Raw genomic sequence first — 17,869 nt, 5'->3', positions numbered from 1 at the left:
AGGCTTGAACGGCTTCTTGTCTTCCCATTGGTCGAGGGAGGCAGACGCCCACACCCTCCTTTGCAGCGGCCTCCGGCGATAGGTGGAGAAGTGACATAAGGCGGGACTTATTGGGCTTGAGGTTCCGGAACAGTGCGCGCGTCCCAGGATCTTCACCAAGGAGCACAGGGTTTCAGAAATGACAGAAGCCCCGAGAGCCCAGGTGACTAGATCTCCCCTCACATCCGAGCTCCTGTCTCTGCCAAGGCGCCTGCGCCCTTCCATCCTCCCCTCGACCCTACCTAGCATTATCTGGCTCGTGAAAACTACAACTTCCAGAGCTCCTTGTACGGCGCTCCACAAGTCAGGTGGTTTAGGTCAGGTGACAGCTGGCCCCGCCCTCACACAAAGTCCCTGGAGCCCAAAGAGTCCCCCTTACACTCTTAAGTGGCATCAGGCGCGAGATTGCTGCTTTAGGAGAGGACGGTCCACCAAGCCTGAGAGGCTGTCAGGTGAGAGCCATCGCCATCAGGACGGCCGGCAGGACACCACTCAGCCCAGCAGAGACTAGCCCGGCGTCTCAGAGGTGCAGCCTGCGGCGATTCAAGCCTACTTGAGCAACGCCTAGGTTTCTCTATCCTTTGGCCCCAACCCAGGCCTGCACGCCCCTAGGTTGAAGAGCCAGGTGAGCAAAAGTACTGACACTGGCTGCCAGCAGGTGCTTGTGGCACTATTCGCGTGCAGCTGGAACCCATTGCTTGCCTCCTCTGGTGCCGCCCGACTCTGGCTTGGGAATGTGCAGGTAACTTTGGGGGAGGTAGGGGGAGTTAGATGCTGATAGGACCGTTCCGGGAACTCCTGTTGATTCGCCCAGAGCAAGAGAGGACACCTGGATCTTACCTTTTCAATAATATTGAGGAAAATAACTCTCTGTGCTTTGTGAGAGCTTGCCGGGAGCCCTGGGTGGTAGTAGTAATAACATTACATCATTGTTTCTCAACGTTTTTTATCTTATCAATCCACCTCCTTCAATTTTTAATACAGCTGATAAGGTCTGGTTTTGTTTTGGTTTTGTTTTTGGTTTTTTGTTTTTGGGGGTTTTTTTTGTTTGTTTGTTTGTTTTGTATTATGGCCTTTGGGAGAGCTGCAAACAATTATTACAGACGCTTTTCAGACCCCAAGAGCCTGTTTTAGCCCGCCTTCGAGAATGCTTGCCTTACATTTCATCTCTCTTTAAGTCTGTGGTGTAGTTACCACTGTCCCTGTTTCCCGATTGGGAAGCATAGGTTAAGAAGTTTCCAGAATCATACAGCAAATTAATGGGAAGCCTGGGACCCAGACAGGCCGTCTCCCGGATGCGTGGTCCTTGTCCAACCCGTGTTATCCCTTGAGGAAGTTCCAGATTATGGACCAATAGCAAGACTACCTCAGACACCTGGCAAAGGGAAGCTGCCACAGGAGCTCTGTGGTGCCAGGTGCTCTTGATTGGGGTGGGTAGAGGCGCTTGAAAGTGTGCCATCTGATTGAGGCCTGGAAGATGGTTAGAGCGCGTGCACACGCACGCGCACATACCACAGCACAGAAGATGGGCATGGCAAGTGCTTTGCTTCTGTCTTGTAGCTTTTTACAAGCCTGGTTGTGTGTAACCATTCTGGTCTTTTTAGCATTGTAGTCCCCTTGTCAGCTTCTTTTCCATCTCTTCTGAGTTTCTCCTTCAAACTGTCTTGGCCTTTAGTACTGGGGGCTTTTTGCTGACAGGGTGTTGAATTTCACAGTCTGTATCTGCTTCAGTGGATTTTTTTTTTTCAGAGAACGCTCTGCCAGTGAAACTCCATTCATTTTTTTCCCCTGTTAACTGGGTTGCAGAAAGCTGTTGAGGGAAAGTGTGTGTGTGCTCACTTCCTCAGAGCAGGACTTTGCACAGCCCACTTAGCTGCTCTGAGGGGCTTTGCCCATGAAACAAAGAGAAGTTCTCTCTGGGGTCTGCTTCCCAGAGGTTGTGATGCCAAGGTTGTGAGGTCAGAGGCGTGAGGAGAAGCCCTTTGTGAACTGTCACGCTGCCACGGCTCAGGTAGCATGCTGTCCACCGAGAGCTAAGCTAACCCAGCCCTGACAGGCCACTCTCTTGCTGGTTTTCCTTCCTAGTCCTGAGAAGCCAAAGATCACGATGAGGAACTGGCTGCTTGTTTTGACCCCTTTCCTCTTGAAGCTCACGGAGAAATGTGGTAAGTTTAAGATTGGCCTCTCAGCTTTATAAAAAGGGAAATAGTGGAAAGAGTAACTTTTTAAATTTTTATTGCCTTTATTGTTTTAATAGTATGTTGTCTCAGCTTTTCATATCTAGGCATATTGCAGTGGGTTTTGATTTTGTTAGAGATATAATTTTCTTCTCATACTATTTAGTTAGTGTAGGGGTGTGTGTGTGTGTGTGTGTGTGTGTGTGTGTGTGTGTGTGTGTGTTTCAAGAACCAGAGTTCAAATATTCTTTCTAAAGACTAACCTCTTTGTCACCAAAGGTTTGGTGCTATCCAGGCCACTACCTTTGGTTGGCCTGCCACTCCAAGAGGTAGCCAGATCCAGGTCTGGTATAGGGACATTTTACGAAGAGCCAGGTGGTCCCAAACATAATTAGCCTTTTACCCTGGGGTCCCTCTTGCCTTTTCTGTATCAACGCAGATAACAGTTGGTTCTTAAGTCAGACTATATGACTGCCCTTCAGAGCCTCACCAAGCTAAGATAGTGTCTGTTTTAAAAAAAAAAAAAATAGCTTGTGCTTCTGCACTCTGGACCTTGTAAAGAGGGTTGTGGGAGGCCTTGTACCTGGTGCTCCTGACCCCACATTGTAAGAGAAAATACCTTTCTCTTAGAGAAGATCGGAACTGGTTATAGCATATCCCAAACCACACAGAAAGCACACGGTGCAGTTTACACATCCTTGCCAGAGAACACTTTCAGATGCAGCTGTCATCCTAGCAATCCTTGCAATACCCAAGAGTTTGTGAAGTTCCTTCTGTGAACTCACAGTACCCGGCCCATTTTAACCATTTAACCATTAACTCCAAAGCCAAGGTACCGTGAAGTCCCTACTTAATAATTTCCAGGTCCTTACTCCAAAGCCAAGGTACCGTAAAGTCCCTAACAGTTTCCAGCAGATGTGGGGCAGACACTGGAAATCGTAAACATGTTCCCTGAAGCTGCACACACTGGCTACGCCATTATGGTTGTCCTCTTGATGGCCAGGGAGTTGGTCATCTGATTAGCTCATCCGTGTAGGTGCTACTTTTTAAGTCTACTTTGTTTGGGGTTCCTTCAGCCTCTACTCCCCAAACCTAGCAAGGGGAGAGAGAGGATGAGAAGGGAAGGGGGGTGTGGGTCTCTGTAGACTCCGTTCCAGCTGGTTAGCGTTGTCGGGTTCTTTGGGGGCAATTCCAATGCCAGGATGTACACCCGCAGCCTTCCTCCTCCCTGACCATCTCAAAGTGTCCTTCTCTCAGAGTGTCTCTCGAAGCATTCTTCAAAGAAGCATTCCCTTCTTCTCTCTGTGCTCTGGTATTTATACCCTCTCAGAGTCCTCAGAATTAAACTCTCTGCAGCTGGCAAAGACCACGCCCCTCTTCGAGCCACAGGAGGCCATTATCAGCTGTGGATAAACTAAACGCAGCTCCATATCCCACACTTGGGATTTAAAAAAAAAAAAAACTGTTTACATAACTGCGGTTTTTAAAGAAACCAAAACTTCCCCTACACATCCAAGTTTGGTAAACATCAGCCGTGTTCCTTTGCAGTCACACCTAACGGAGATGTAGTCTCTGAAAGAAAGAAAAAAAAGGCCCCTGAGACCATGAGACCTGGGCGTGCCACCTTTCTCCAAAGGACGCGACTGCCACTGAGTCTCTCTCTCTCTCTCTGGGGAGTGAGTGCGTATGCTTGAGTATGCATGTGTACATGAGCACAGAATGGATCCTACCTAGGAGATGATGGCACGCTGCCAGTACCCCACTTAAACAGAGGGTAAGCCGAGACCCAGGCCACGTAGAAAGCTTCAAAGATAAAGCAAGGACTGGGACAGGGCCTCAGTTCCATTGGCCTCTTCTGCCCATCTCTGCTGAAGGCAAATTGGAGGCTCCTGTAAATTTGAGAACCTGGAATTGCATTGGATCCCAGCCTCCTTCTGCCAGACTTTTCTTCTCAGTTTGGGGCATCAGCCTCAAGGATGAGGGATGAACTGAAGGCCTCTAGAGTTTGTCGTTTCTGACTCTGAGCCGGAGTCTGTGGTAGTGCGGCCTAGTGGTCATGACCTGGACTTTAGACCCAACGAGCACAGCAGTGAGCCCTTGCTCGGTCATTTCCGCCTATGTGGACAGGGCTTCTTGCCTCCTGGAGTGAGTTTCCTTAAGAGTTGACTGAAGATGCCTGTTGTGATGATTATAAAGTGGAGGTTAAGGGAATACCAGAAATGGAGGCATACCTGTAGCACCAGCACTCTGGAAGCTGAGAGATAAAGATCAGTACTGTCTGTGTGTTCCTGGCAGCCTTGGCAACATAGTGAGACCGGAGGAGGAGGAGGAGGGGAGGGGGAAGAGAAGGAAGAAGAAGAGGAGGAAGAAGGAAGAAGAAGAAGAGGAAGAAGGAAGAAGAAGAAGAGGAGCCAGCAGCAGTGGCTGGCATGAAGAAGGATTCAGAGTGGTACCAGCTAGTAGCAGAGGCTTACATCTATAATCCTAGCTACTTGGGAGACTGAGGCAGGAGGATCTCAAGTTTGAGTCCTACAAGGGGCTTTGGGACAAAACGAACCGAAGGCTGCCTGAACAACTGAGTGAGGCCCTGTCTCAAAGTTAGAAAGTAAAAACGTAAGCAGAGCTGAATGAGGAGTAAAGACGCTCCTTATAGAAATGAGTGGAAGTAAAGCATAATGTCACACAGAGAAAGCCCACACAGAAAACTCTAAAAAAAACCTCCGTGGTGTCAGGCCAGTGTAGATCACTTGTGCAAGGGCCTGCATCCAATGCCCAGTTTGGAGAAAAGAACGGGATGGGACGGGCATGGTGACGCACGCCTTTAATCTGAGCACTTGGGGGGCAGAGGCAGGCGGATCTCTGTGAGTTCAAGGCCAGCCTGGCCTATATGATCCAGGACAGCCAAGGATACACTGAGAAAAAAAAAAAAAAAGAGTGGGATGGAGAGGAGAATGATGGTTCGCTTTAGGTGAACCAAGGTGATCTCGCCATGACTCAGCTGGTAATTCTGATATGACATTTGGAAGACCCTACTCGACACTTAAAAATCCACTTTCCCAGGATCTGATTCAGCTTCCCAGCTGCCTCCTGCCTCACGGTTAGTTGTAAAGTGATGACAGTAGTAGAGCTTTTAGCAGTGAGGCCATGTAGACAGTAGAAAGCTGCTGCTCACCGGTCTGCCTTTTACCTGTGAGATAGGTCTAATTACCCCCATTGTACAGGTGAGGTTGTACAGGTGTGGCCTCAACACTAAAGTACCTTCCTGTGGATCACACAGCTAGAAAGTGTCAAAGCCAGGATGGAAATATGACTCCGAAGCCTATGGTGTCATTTGCTTGAGGGCTAGTGTTTTCTGTCGCACTGAGTGAGGAGATTTAAATACTCTCTGATCTGGGTCTTTGAAAGCTCCTACCGTCCTACTTTAATATTGCAGAGACTGGAAAAGATAACTCCCTGACATCTCCTTAAGTCACAAGGCACACATGCACACATGAACACACACATATGTCCATGTGTGTGTGTGTGCTCTGAGCAGTGGCTTGCACTGGATTTTAACTTATCTGATTAGTCCTGAGCTGTAAATACAATTTAATAGATTGGGATAGTAAGCCCTGCACTCCTCTAGCTGGGTAAGCCCAGAACAAACCCTCAGATTGATAGCATAGTGGCACAGCAGGCAGGACAGAGTTAGGTAGCACAGCAGGCAGGGCAGAGTTAGGTAGCATAGCAGCCTCTAGACCTGAGGCTACAGGGACCAACCTGTCCTGAGGCATCCATCCAGGTGAGGGGACTAGAGACTGTGTACTATGAAGAGTCACATCTGGGAGACTTGCACCTTGGAGACAGCCAACATCTGCATTTATACAAGGGGACTTAGCTGGATAAAGCAGCTCAGGTACAAAAGAACTGGGTCCAGAACTGTGAGGAGTTTCAAGCTAGTGAGCACCTTGGGAGATGTGTGGGGTGTGTCCAGGCAGAGGAATAAAAACTGCAGGTGGAAATACCAAGGAGAGAACCCAGCTGAAGAGGTTGGAAGAGACACTGAAGGTCCTTCCAACCTGAGCCCTGAAACTTCCGGTCCCAAGTTCTTCGTCCTTGCTGCAGAGGGCTCTGGGTAGAGGCCTGAAGCGTCTGTCTCTGTGTGAGCCATCTTCACCAGATGGAGCACTTCCTGTGCTGCATAAGATGCCCTTCCCTGGGCGTCTGGACCCCTGATCATAACTCTAGGTTGTGCACATCCCTGAGGTCCGTGAGGCGGGGGAGGTGAGCTGGGCAGGTAGGCCATAAAGCTTTGAGCACACTTGGGGATGGCACAGTGACAAGGAAGGTAGCCAGCCATGCCCTGTGGCCACAGTGTTCCGGAGTATTTAATCTCCCAACTTGATCCTCCTCTTGTTCTTTTTGTTTGTTTTGTTGTTGTCGTTGTTGTTGTTTTGGTTTTTGAGACAGGGTTTCTCTGTGTAGCCTTGGCTGTCCTAGACTCACTTTGTAGACCAGGCTGACCTCGAACTCACATCAATCCTCAGGCCTCTGCCTCCTGAGTGCTGGGATTAAAGGTGTGTGCCACCATGCCCGGCTCCCTCTTGTTCTTTTTGATGCTGGAGATTTGATTCAAGGTCTTATGCCTACTGCTCATGCATTCTACCTCTGAGCTGCACTCCCAGTTTGCCCCTCACCCCATCATGGTTTTCTGAGACTCAAACCTGCCTCCTCCCTCGCCCTGCTGGCCTGTTTGTCCACCTTCTCCTAAGTAAGCACCTTAATGCCAAGAAGCAAAACCCTGACAGTGAGAAGTACACATCCCTCACCACGGTCCTCAAGTCCCCAACAGACAGACAGCCTCAGGAAAGGAACCATGTATGGGTTGGACCAAGTCTGTAGGAAAGCCCAGAAGGCTCTTTAGAAACACGTTAGCCCTTTTAATGCCAGCGCTTGGGAGACAGAGGCAGTCGAATCGCTGTGAGTTCAAGGCCAGCCTGGTCTACAAAATGAGTCCAGGACAGCCAAGGCTCCACAGAGAAACCCTGTCTTGAAAAACCAAATAAATAAATAAATAAATGAAACATGTTAGCCAGGCCACGTGCCCATCTCAGAATGCAGGAATGAGACCAGACCAGTTTTTCAGAGGCCCCCCCTTCGCTGTCCATCTGCAGAGGTAGGTGAGGGGCTCCACCCTTTATATCACAGCTGTTTCTTTGGGTCTCTTTTCTTATATATAACTTTATGGCTCCACCGGTCCCAAACGATTTCTGGGGAACTCAGATTGTCCATAGAGGGGAAGGAGGAGGGGTAAGTTCCAGCACTTTCTGCTCTAGCCTGTGTGCAGAAACAGGAGGGCATACTGTAAGTCTGGAAGTAGACCTAGGGAGCAGGACTGTCAGCGAGTGGGGGGCGGGGCAGGGGGACAGAGGGGACAGACTTGAGAGTTCAGATGGCAGGGGCCTGTGCCCACGTCTCCTTGTGAGCTGAGCTCTCTGACCTGGTGACTCATGTCGTTGGCTTGGTTCTTTCCAGAGTCAACTGTCAGTCTCACTGTTCCTCCCACGGTGAAGCTGGAAAACAGCAGTTCGGCCAACGTCAGCATCACCCTCGGGTAAGTCCTCAGGCCCTGTTCTGGCCTCAGCCCCACGTGGGACTGACCTCTGGCACAGGCTGCATGTACTTTGGGTGCCATGCTCTTGCCTCTTTGTTGTAGAGCATAAGAGTGATGCAAACCTGTGACTGCAGAGCAGGGTCCCAGAGTCAGACACGCACTGAGTCCTTGATGCCACTGGGAGGAAAAGGGGACTTTTTCCTAGAAACCTCAGCAGTTTCTTCTAGCAAGAAGAGTCACACAGATGATGCCAGGCTTCCAGATCCTTCCCAAGAACAAACATTTCAACAGAGCCCTAAAGATGAAGGGACAGGGACCTGAACTACTGACCAGCTCAGCCCTGCTGAGGTCACAGTATCAAGGGGCCCCACATGTCCCCGCCTTTGCCTAGGTCACACTTTGCCTTTGTCCTAGTCTTACTGACACCACTGGTTTAGGCCTGAAGATCCTGACTTGGTTCAGCCCCCATCAGAAGATTCTCCTCTGTCTCTATGCTGCACTGTGCCTATGGCTCCCGGCGGAGACAGTGCCCTTTTCTCCTCAACTGTCCTGTCAAGCCTGATCTCAAACCCAAGCTCCGGTCCTCAGCCTGCTCACAGGCCTGCTCTGTCTTCTGTGCCTTGCACACCTAGCCCAATCTCAAACCCAAGCTCTGGTCCTCGGCCTCCTCACAGGCTTGCTGCTCTGTCTTCCATGCCTTGCACACCTAGCCTGATGTCAAACCCAAGCTCTGGTCCTCGGCCTCCTCACAGGCCTGCTGTTCTGTCTTCCGTGCCTTGCACACCTACATCACGCAAACCGTCCAGGTTATCGGCTTACCCATCTCTCCCCTCTCTGCAATCCTTAAATGGCTTCCCACGTTTGAGACGCCCGTGGGTTGGTTGCTCACAAAGAGCCTTATTCAGTTCCTCCTGACCTTCAAGCAACACCCAGTCAGACCTGACCTACCAAAGGAGCCTTTCCCCCTGGGCAGAGAGACATAAGCCTGTCCCCTCTTTTTGCCCCCATTATTTGCATCTGGAATTCCACCTTCTTGTGTCCTCACCCTATCGCAAAGGGACATCTAGTTTCCTGATAGCGCAGGAACAGCTCTTACCTCTCCCAGTTTAGGGGCAAATAAAGGTATTCTCTTACAGAAAATAAATGAGAGTAAAGCATACTACCGTACAAAAGAAGCCACACAGACAAAGAACTCTGTGCTGTCAGATCATTTGTAATAAAATATAAGACAGGAACTCCGTAGTGTCTGGCCAGTGGTTTCCCTCCAGGTCAGGAGACTAGAGGGGGGCGGAACAGGGCCCCTGGGGGGTCGGAAATGCTTATTCCTTGGCCTGGAGGTTGGATGTCTGTAGTCTGAGCGCATGGCCCTTCCTGGCCCTGATTTCTAGAGAGATGAAGGCCTGGGGTGAAATCCAGAAGCTTGGCTGATGTCTTACAGGGTCCAACTTCACAACAGTAACCAGGCTCTTGTCCTCCCCAGGCAACCATTAAATGCGACCTTGGTGATCACTTTTGAAATCACGTTTCGTTCCAAAAATCTTACTATTCTGGAACTCCCTGATGAAGTGAGTAACAGCCCTTCACTAACACTTAAGGCGATGCTAGGCAACAGAACACACTTGAATTAAGAGTGCGTGGAAATAAGTCACCTACGCTGCACCTCTCCCCCTGCCCGCACCCCCAACCCCCCTGCTCCCCTCCACTCCATCATCCTAGAAATCTATGGTTTGGGCTTTGCTGCTGTCTTTGAGGATGAGCATTTTCTGCTATGTAGTTTAGAAGCTCTCGTCCAGTGGCATGAATAGCTTCCGGGGTCAATCCTGTGGCCTAACCATGGTTAGCAATAATAAGGTATGGTGTGCAGTCAGGCGCAAAAGGAGAAGCCTGAGGCAAAGAGACATTTGAGACGTCTAAAGATATTTTAAGCCCTACACACCCATGGATAGGAAGTATCGGCTTTGCTTTAAAACATTTTAGGAAATGAGGGGATTCTCAGTGTAGAGTATTTACCCAGCATACGAGGCTTTAGGTTCAGTCCCTGGCACCAGCACACACACACACACACACACACACACACACAGAAAATGGGCTATAAGGTCCCTTGACTATAAAATACAAAAGCAATTAATTCATAGTGTTAGGCCAGTGGTTATCCTTGGGGGTCAAGAGACTGGAGGGGAGCAGGATGGAGCTTCTGGGGTGGTGGGAATGTTCATTGCTTGGTCTGGAGGATGAATGTGTGCAGTCTGTACACACTCAAGCTGTGGCTGTGCGCACTTCTCTGAATGTGTATTATCAGCCAAACTTTTTATGTAATTAGCAGTCAAGGCCAAAGCAGTAATCTTTATGAACATCTCAACCTCCCCCCTCAGGGTCCTGCTTCCCTGGCCCCGCCCTATGTAGAGCTAAGCATTCTTGTCCTATACCTGTGATATGAGAACCTGGGAGTCAGGTGGTCTAGGAGTTCAACCTAGAAGTCAGGGTCAGGGATATCAACCAGACAGCATTCTCCTCATTTGTAGGTATATAGGGTTCATCACATCTCCTGGACCATACTCTGGGGTTTATAAGCAATAGCAGCAGGTATAAAATAGCTGGTATTGACCTGGCAGGGCCTCAAGAGTCTTCAGTAAGAAGCCCTGCTAGCCTGGACATCCCATCCCTTGGGAGCCGAAAGCAGGATGATCTCAAAGTCTAGTCAGGGTGGGGCAGGAGGTGGGGGTGGAGGGAGCAGCCAGATGTGGCTGCTTAAGCCTGTAATCCCAACACTCAAGAGACTGAGGCACAGGGAGTCCTGTGAGTCTGAGGCCAGCTGGGGCTATATAGTAAGCTGCAGGCCAGCCAGAGCTACATAGCAAGACTCTGACTTTAGAAAGCAGTTGAGGCAGAGCATGAAGAAACATCCTTTTATAAGTTTGGCTGAGTAGCACCATAACGGAAACAGAAATACTCCTCACACAGTTCTGTCGTGGTAGAGAGCACTCCCGGCCCACCACATGCCCAGGTCTGTGCTGTAAACTTTGGGGACATCACATCATCCAGAGCAGCCCAGTGATGCAGGCACCAATGTGATCCCCATGTACAGATGGGTAGACTGAGGTAGCATGGCTCATGAGGGGAAGAAAGCTGCCCTATACTCCTTCTGTGGTTAGCCAGGGAGAGTCAAAGACCAGCAGGGTGGGGCTCAGGGTGGCTGACTCAGTGCTTCTTGGGCCTGCTTTGGTTAGTAAGTTCTCAGAAAGCAGAACCAAGTATGATATGCCCCGCCCCGTCCCCTGGTTCTCAGCCTGGAGCCAAGCCCTGTACCTATACATGGCCACAGATCAAATTCAATCTTCCTAACAGGTTATAGTGCCTCTCGGGGAGAAGAATGCCTCTTTCCAAGTGACTTCTCAAAATGTTGGACAAGTGACTGCTTATCTGCATGGAAATCACTCCAACCAGACCTGGTAGGCTGGCATCCACGCCGACCCATGTGGCCTCATTATTGCGGGAAGAATGGCCATGCACAAATGTGCATGGGGGCTTCCTCCAAAACCTTCACAGAATGCATCCCAACCCCTTATCCCTTTCTAGCCCCAGGATTCGGTTCCTAGTGATACACAGCAGACTCATTAGCATCATAAACCAGGTGATTGGCTGGATCTACTTCATGGCCTGGTCCGTCTCCTTCTACCCACAGGTGATCCAGAACTGGAGGCGGAAAAGGTAACCTGCCCAGCTTGTAGCTGTCCCTGCAGGCCCTCGTGGGGCTGCAGGAAGACACCCCTCTACACACCTTTCTGTTTGCCGGTGGGGTTAGGTTTCCCATGCTATGAATTTGGTTCTTTGCCCAGCTCAGCCCTTCCCTATGACAACAGTAACATGAAGCTTCTTGGCTAAGGCAAACATAGGCTGGGTAAGGGAAAATCTGCTCTGAAGCTCCTCGGCCCTGAAAGGCCGGGCATCATGTCCTGCAACTTCCAGCCCCAGAGACTACAAGCTTCTGCTTACTGAAAGTAGGCCTGGGGCCAAGGACATAGCTTTCCTGTCTTCACGCTGCCCCGTGGGTCTCAGGTCTCATAGGGGACTGCCAAGCAGTGAGCCAGGGAAATGGGTGCTGTCTCTCCCCTAGAGACCTCCGGGAGAAGCCTCTGGGGCATGGGAGGGGAGGAAGGGATGGCTTTCAAGGGAGCCAGTTGAACGGCATCAGCTATGGCAGTGGCGAGACCTGTAAGGATGATGCTGAGGCTTCCTTCCCCATGTGCTAGGAGCTATGCCCCTCCCATGCCATGGGTCCCCTGCCTCACCGTGCCCTGCTTTGTTCCCCTCTGCCTCTCTGCAGTGTCGTTGGTCTCAGCTTTGACTTCTTAGCCCTGAACTTGACAGGCTTCGTGGCCTATAGCGTTTTCAACGTCGGCCTTCTGTGGGTGCCCTACATCCAGGTATGGCATTGCTCACTCCCTACAGCCCACCCAGTCCCCTGGGTGACTGTGCTTCTCTTCACCTCTCAGCTTCTCCTCACCCCCACCCCCTAAACAGGAGCAGTTTCTCCTCAAATACCCCAACGGCGTGAACCCTGTCAACAGTAATGACGTCTTCTTCAGCTTACACGCAGTCGCCCTCACCCTGATTGTCATCCTGCAATGCTGCCTGTATGAGGTAAGCAGTGAGGCCTGGTGACCTGTCCTGCCATTGGTGCCCTAACCTAACCCCCGCCCAGATTTTCCCACATATCGTGAAAGGATGGTAACATGATACACCTGCAGCCCCCCCCCCCTGCCCTGACCCCCCTCCCCGCCAGCCTTCGTAGCTGAATGGGTGTGGGGTAGACTTTCCTATCCTGTTCCTGGCTTAACTGAGGGAGCATGTAAGGAAAATGGTGTGTGTGGGCCAAGGGTGAGTGAGGTTCCTCGGTAAAGGGGAAAGCAAGGTCATTCATTCACCATGCAGTGAGGGGAACTGTGAGCAGATGGGGATGGCCAGGGTTAGAGGGGTACCAGCGGGCAGAATCCAGAGGAACCTGAATTCAGCTCTGTCACAGAAAAGCTAGCTGAGGTCTCAGCGTAGGATGAGGGCACCTTTAAGAAGTTTCATAGCAGCACCCCCTGCTGTGACAGTTTTACCATCACCTTTCCATAATGTGCCGCCACCTAACATCACACAAGGCCAGTGGGGGCTGTGTGACTCTCACGGAGCTTGTTTTTCTTACACCTTTGTTGTGACACTCAGCTGTAGGGGCCTCACTTGGGGGCCATGTCTAGAGAACAGCTGGGGTGGGGGATGGGGACAGATTCTAAGATTCCCAGGTTTTGTCCACGTCATGGAATGAGCCAACAGCAGGGCTAGGTGAGGTGCTGGGCCTCCAGCATCGGGGTTTATGCCCCTACACTCCCTCCAAATGAGCTCTGAGGTGTCCAGATCTGAGAAGGTGGAACTTGGTCACCAGGGGGTAAAGGGGCCACATGGAGGGAACAGGAAGGCTTGATTGTATGGGAACAGGGCGTGGGGTTCCACACCTCATCCCAGCCCAGGTTTGGTTAACTCAGAACCCGGATAGAACCGAATACTCCCTGGATTCGGTCTCCCTCGTGCAGACACAGCCCCAGTGCTCTTGGCCCCTTCATTACACATTACCCCAAGGCCAGGCAGCTTCTGCCTCCAGTCCTGCCCTCCCATCCATCCTGCCCCCTGCCCGGTCCACTCCTTCCTGAAACCCTGAAGCAACCCTTCAGGTCCACATCTACAAACTCTACCCGTCTCATCCTCAGCGAGGCAACCAGCGCGTGTCATGGCCCTCCGTTGGCTTCCTGGTACTCGCATGGCTCTTTGTCTTAGTCACCATGATTGTGGCTGCAGTTGGTGTCACCACATGGCTGCAGTTCCTCTTCTGCTTCTCCTACATCAAGCTCGTCATCACGCTGATCAAGTATTTCCCACAGGTATTCCAGAGCCTTCCTGCATGTCCGTAGGGCTGGTAGTGTGAGAGGCGAGAAGTACTAAGCCCAGGCCCTGCTCCTATGGGGTGGCTTTTACCAAGCTAAGGAGACCGGGGGTGGGTGGGAAATGGGCGGGGGTGGGGGTGTAAGGGTGAGGGTGGGAAGGGAAAGAGCCTGTAGCCCAGAATGGCAGAAAGCCAGTAGGTACCACTGTCTGCTCTTTCCTGGAGCCAGACTCAGTCTTTCCTGATAACTCTGGATTTCTCTCTCATGCCTGACTGCCACAATAGCCATCCCTAAGGACCAATGGCAGGGGACTCAGAAAAGACCAGACAGAGGAGGGAGCTGACCACTGTGGTCTTCTTTGCAGAGATGCTCTCCCAGGAGGTCCCTCAGCACACTCCCTTGCCCAGGCCTTATAGTTCAATCCAGGTCCTGAGGCTTAGACTCATACAAAGCCCTCCTTGACAAGCATGATGGCCCTAGGCTAGAGTCCAGTCATGACATCCACACATGACCTTTAGAGCCATTTTGAATTTCTTCCCCAAGAAAGATGCTTCGGTGCTGATAGTCTTATATTCCTTGGGCTAGAGATACAACACTCACTGCGGGCAGGCAGGGGTAGACCCTGAGGGAGAGCAGCACTGAATTCTGTAGACAGTGGAGAGTGCTGGTTCAGGCCCTGGCAGCCTGCAGGAAACCTAGCTGCTGAGCAATGTTAAAAATGTAGAAACTGCCCAGGTGTGGTAACTCACGCCTTTAATCCCTGCACTTGGGAGGCAGAGGCAAGAGGATCTGAGTTCGAGGCCAGCGTGGTCTACAAAGAGAGTCCAGGACAGCCAAGGCTACACAGAGAAACCCTGTCTCGAAAAACCAAAAGAAAGAAAAGAAAAAAAAAATGAAAATGTAGAAACTGGGTAGCTAGGACCAGGTCCCAGGATATTTGCATGGAGGCTTAAGTCTGGGAACCCGATGCAGGAGCATCCATGGGAGACATTTGGAATTACGTGGAACTAGAGAGGGACCAGCAAGTGTGGGTGAGAATGAGAAATATCAGGACAGGAGACCAGAAAACCACCAAGAAGGCCAAGCCTTTCCTCCTGCAAGGTAGGAAGGGAGCTGAGGCCAGCCAGAGATGTTCCCAGGGCACTGTGGGTTTGGAGGAAGAATTTGAGGCTGGAGCCAAAAAAAAGAGGGGGATGCCCAGGAGGCCAGGAAGGCGGGCAGGTCAGAGGTAACAGCTGGGCCACTTTACAGCGGGGAGACCTACAGGACTCGGTAGCTTTTCCCTAGTAGCCCCCAGCTCCAGCACCAGAGCTGGATCCCACCCCCCAGAGTCAGGCACATTCCTAACTACTGTGGAGTCAAGACTGATATCAGGGCCAGAATCACTAGAGCTGTGAAGACTCAAGTCCCAGCGAGGCACTGTGGCACACACTGTAAGCCTAGTACTTGGGGTCCCTGGGAAGCTGAGGCATGAGGTCTGTGAGTTCAAGCCCAGCCTGGCCTACATAGGGAGACAGTGGTCTAAAAATAAAACAAAACCAGAGAGGATTGCATCTACTCTTAAGAGGTTGAAAACGAGGCAGCATTCCCTCAGAGACGGAGAAGGAGAGGGAAGAAAGGGACGTTCCACTTGCCTTGCGAGCACACTGTTTCCCTGGCTACGATTTCTCAAAGCCCAGAGGTCATTGTGTTCTTTGGAACCCAGAGCTTAGTACATGAGTGGGAAGAAGTCACAATGCATGTGTGGCTCTGTCCAGCCTCCCATAGCCTCCGTCTGTCCGTCCCCAGGCCTACATGAACTTTTACTACAAAAGCACGGAAGGCTGGAGCATTGGCGGCGTGCTCCTGGACTTCACAGGGGGCAGCTTTAGCCTCCTCCAGATGTTTCTCCAGTCTTACAATAATGGTGAGTCCACTAAAAGCCCAAGAGGGAGGGGCTTCCTGGGAACCCCTCAGTTGTGCAGTTTCCTGGGCAAATGTGGGGAGGGGGGCTCACACCCACCCACTTAGGAGCTGCCAGCCTAAAACCAGATTCTGCCCCCTCTTGCTATTAACAGACCAGTGGACCCTGATCTTCGGAGACCCAACCAAGTTCGGACTTGGCATCTTCACCATCTTCTTTGATGTTGTCTTCTTCATCCAGCACTTCTGTTTGTACAGAAAGAAACCGGGGTACGACCAGCTGAGCTAGAACCCAGAGACCCAGTATAAACAGCCAGGGCCTGGGCCCTGGTGGGAAAGGTTGTGTCCAGCCAAGGCCCGAGAAGCAGCTGGTGTACAGGGCTGGAACAGTATGCCAACAGAGAAGCACTCTTCTTCAAGGGCCAAGTGCCTTAAACTCAGCCTGCCTGCCTGCCTTTATCCAGGCTCCTCCTGAGCCACAGAGGACTCCCTCTCCAAGACAGACACCTGACTGCGCTCCAACTGAAAGCCAGACTTGAGCTGGCCTCTCCCAACCTAGTGTTCCATGCCCCTGCTGTGAGGCACCCAGCCCTCCTGCATCTTGATATGCCATCTCTCTTTTCTTTAAGGCTTCAGGCAGCACACACAGGTCCCGACAGCCATCCCAGCCAGAACTGGGCACCAAGTTTGCAGCCGATGGCCTTGCCCCAAACCACCAGTGTTTCTGGGAGCAGCTTGAAGGGCTGACCTTGCAGCCAGGAGAGCCAAACGAGCTTTGTTCTGCCGCAGTGTTCCCAGGACCAAGCAGCCAGTTGCTGTGGCCAATGGACTTGCAGGTGCTGATGCTGGTGATGGAGGGGAGCGGACTGGGGTTAGGCTTTCAGGTCCTTCCTCTAGAGGCCACATTTCCATACAACTCTGCTCCAGTAAGTACAGAACATGTGGCCCAGGACAGTGCCTGGCAAAGTGTATTTCTGATCCCCAAGGTGCCTGCCAGATCCGTGGACCCACACCCACTACCCTCTGGGATCTTTACACACAAAGACAGATACCACAGTACCTCTTTTTTTTTTCCATCCCCAAAGGATGCTTTGAAATGGCTTGTCTTCTTTTGCCCTCTTTCCTACCTCTACTTTCTAAGGGCCAGATGGAGCCCCATCTGAGCACTGCTCCCAACCCTACACCTATGGAGCAGGTGCTTAGTGCCAGCCTGTGCCTTAGAGGCCAATCCTCAGTCAGGCAGTGAGAATAGCTCCCCTCGATGGGATGCCAGGCCTCCTTCCCCCAGCCCTTAACCGAGACTCCAGTTTCTCAGCTGTGGGAACCTGAGAAGAGGACCTCACCTCCTGTATTGCTTTTGGTCCCACCCCAATCCCAAACCTCCTTCCTTCTCATCTCAAGTTGTCCTTCCTGTGCCAGCTGGGGAAGGGACCAGGGTGTGCCTTGCGCTTATCAATCCGTTCTTCCTGTTTTCCATATGACTAATATTGAAGGGCCCTTGTATTTTTTTCTTTCGTGTTTTCTTGTTTTGTTTCATCTTGGTGGAGTATGTCCTTAATTAAAAGGTGGCTTGTTTCCTATTTGTTCACTCGGAACACTGACTAGATGCTGAAGGCAGGATGTTGGCCTTCAGAACCAAGTCCTTGGGGCTTGGAGGACGGTGCTTACCTATGTGAAGAAATACACAGGGCTGTCGAGTACATTGACTTGAGGTGGCTGCATGTTGGCCCACATTGGCTTAGGAAAGACCTCCCAGGTTCAGGATGCCTACCCAACGAGAGCGAGGTAGGTTTACTTCACAGGGCCTACCTGACAGTACCAAGGTGCCATTAGCATAGCCAGGCTGTGGGTGTGAGGAGGGGTTGGAAGGTTCAGGGTGGGGCATGAAATGGGTGATGAGGACCTCTGCAGATTGAAAAACCTCTAATTCACGATTACAGCCTGGTCAAGCCCATAGCTCAGCAAATGATTACGGTAGTGCACCTGTAATGTCAGATATGCAGTAGGCTAAGGCAGGAAGGCCACAAGTTCAAGGCCAACTTGAACAACTCAGCAAGACTGTCTCAAAAAGGGTAAGCTAGAGCCGGGCGTGGTAGCACACACCTTCCATCCCAGCATTCAGGAGGCAGAGGCAGGCAGATCTGGTGGGCTCAAGGCCAGCTTGGTCTACAGAGTAAGTCCAGGACAGCCAAGGCTACACAGAGAAAGGGGAGCTGGGGATGTGGCTCGCTGGT

General features: G+C 51.3%; 1 protein-coding gene across 4 annotated transcripts; it reads left to right on the top strand.

Moving 5' to 3' along the window:
• Positions 1–84: 84 nt before the first annotated feature.
• On the top strand, positions 85–17,215 carry CTNS (cystinosin, lysosomal cystine transporter). Of its 4 annotated transcripts, none has more exons than XM_084751037.1 (12): positions 85–202; positions 2,125–2,204; positions 7,731–7,809; positions 9,290–9,374; positions 11,155–11,258; positions 11,386–11,517; positions 12,134–12,233; positions 12,331–12,450; positions 13,560–13,730; positions 15,522–15,639; positions 15,791–15,905; positions 16,265–17,215. In XM_084751037.1, exons 2-12 carry the CDS (start codon positions 2,147–2,149, stop codon positions 16,380–16,382), a joined length of 1,200 nt encoding a protein of 399 aa, XP_084607163.1. In that variant the 5' UTR covers positions 85–202; positions 2,125–2,146; the 3' UTR covers positions 16,383–17,215. The 4 variants fall into 4 exon arrangements, with proteins under 4 accessions (XP_084607163.1, XP_084607162.1, XP_084607161.1 ...); XM_084751036.1 differs by lacking the exon at positions 85–202 and adding an exon at positions 361–491; XM_084751035.1 differs by lacking the exon at positions 85–202 and adding an exon at positions 361–664.
• Positions 17,216–17,869: the final 654 nt, after the last annotated feature.

This window comes from Acomys minous (genome assembly GCF_964271855.1).
Source record: "Acomys minous genome assembly, chromosome: 12".
Lineage (NCBI taxonomy): Eukaryota > Metazoa > Chordata > Mammalia > Rodentia > Muridae > Acomys > Acomys minous.
The sequence above is the reverse complement of the archived record's forward strand: the minus strand, read 5'-3'. Positions and strand labels throughout refer to the sequence as shown.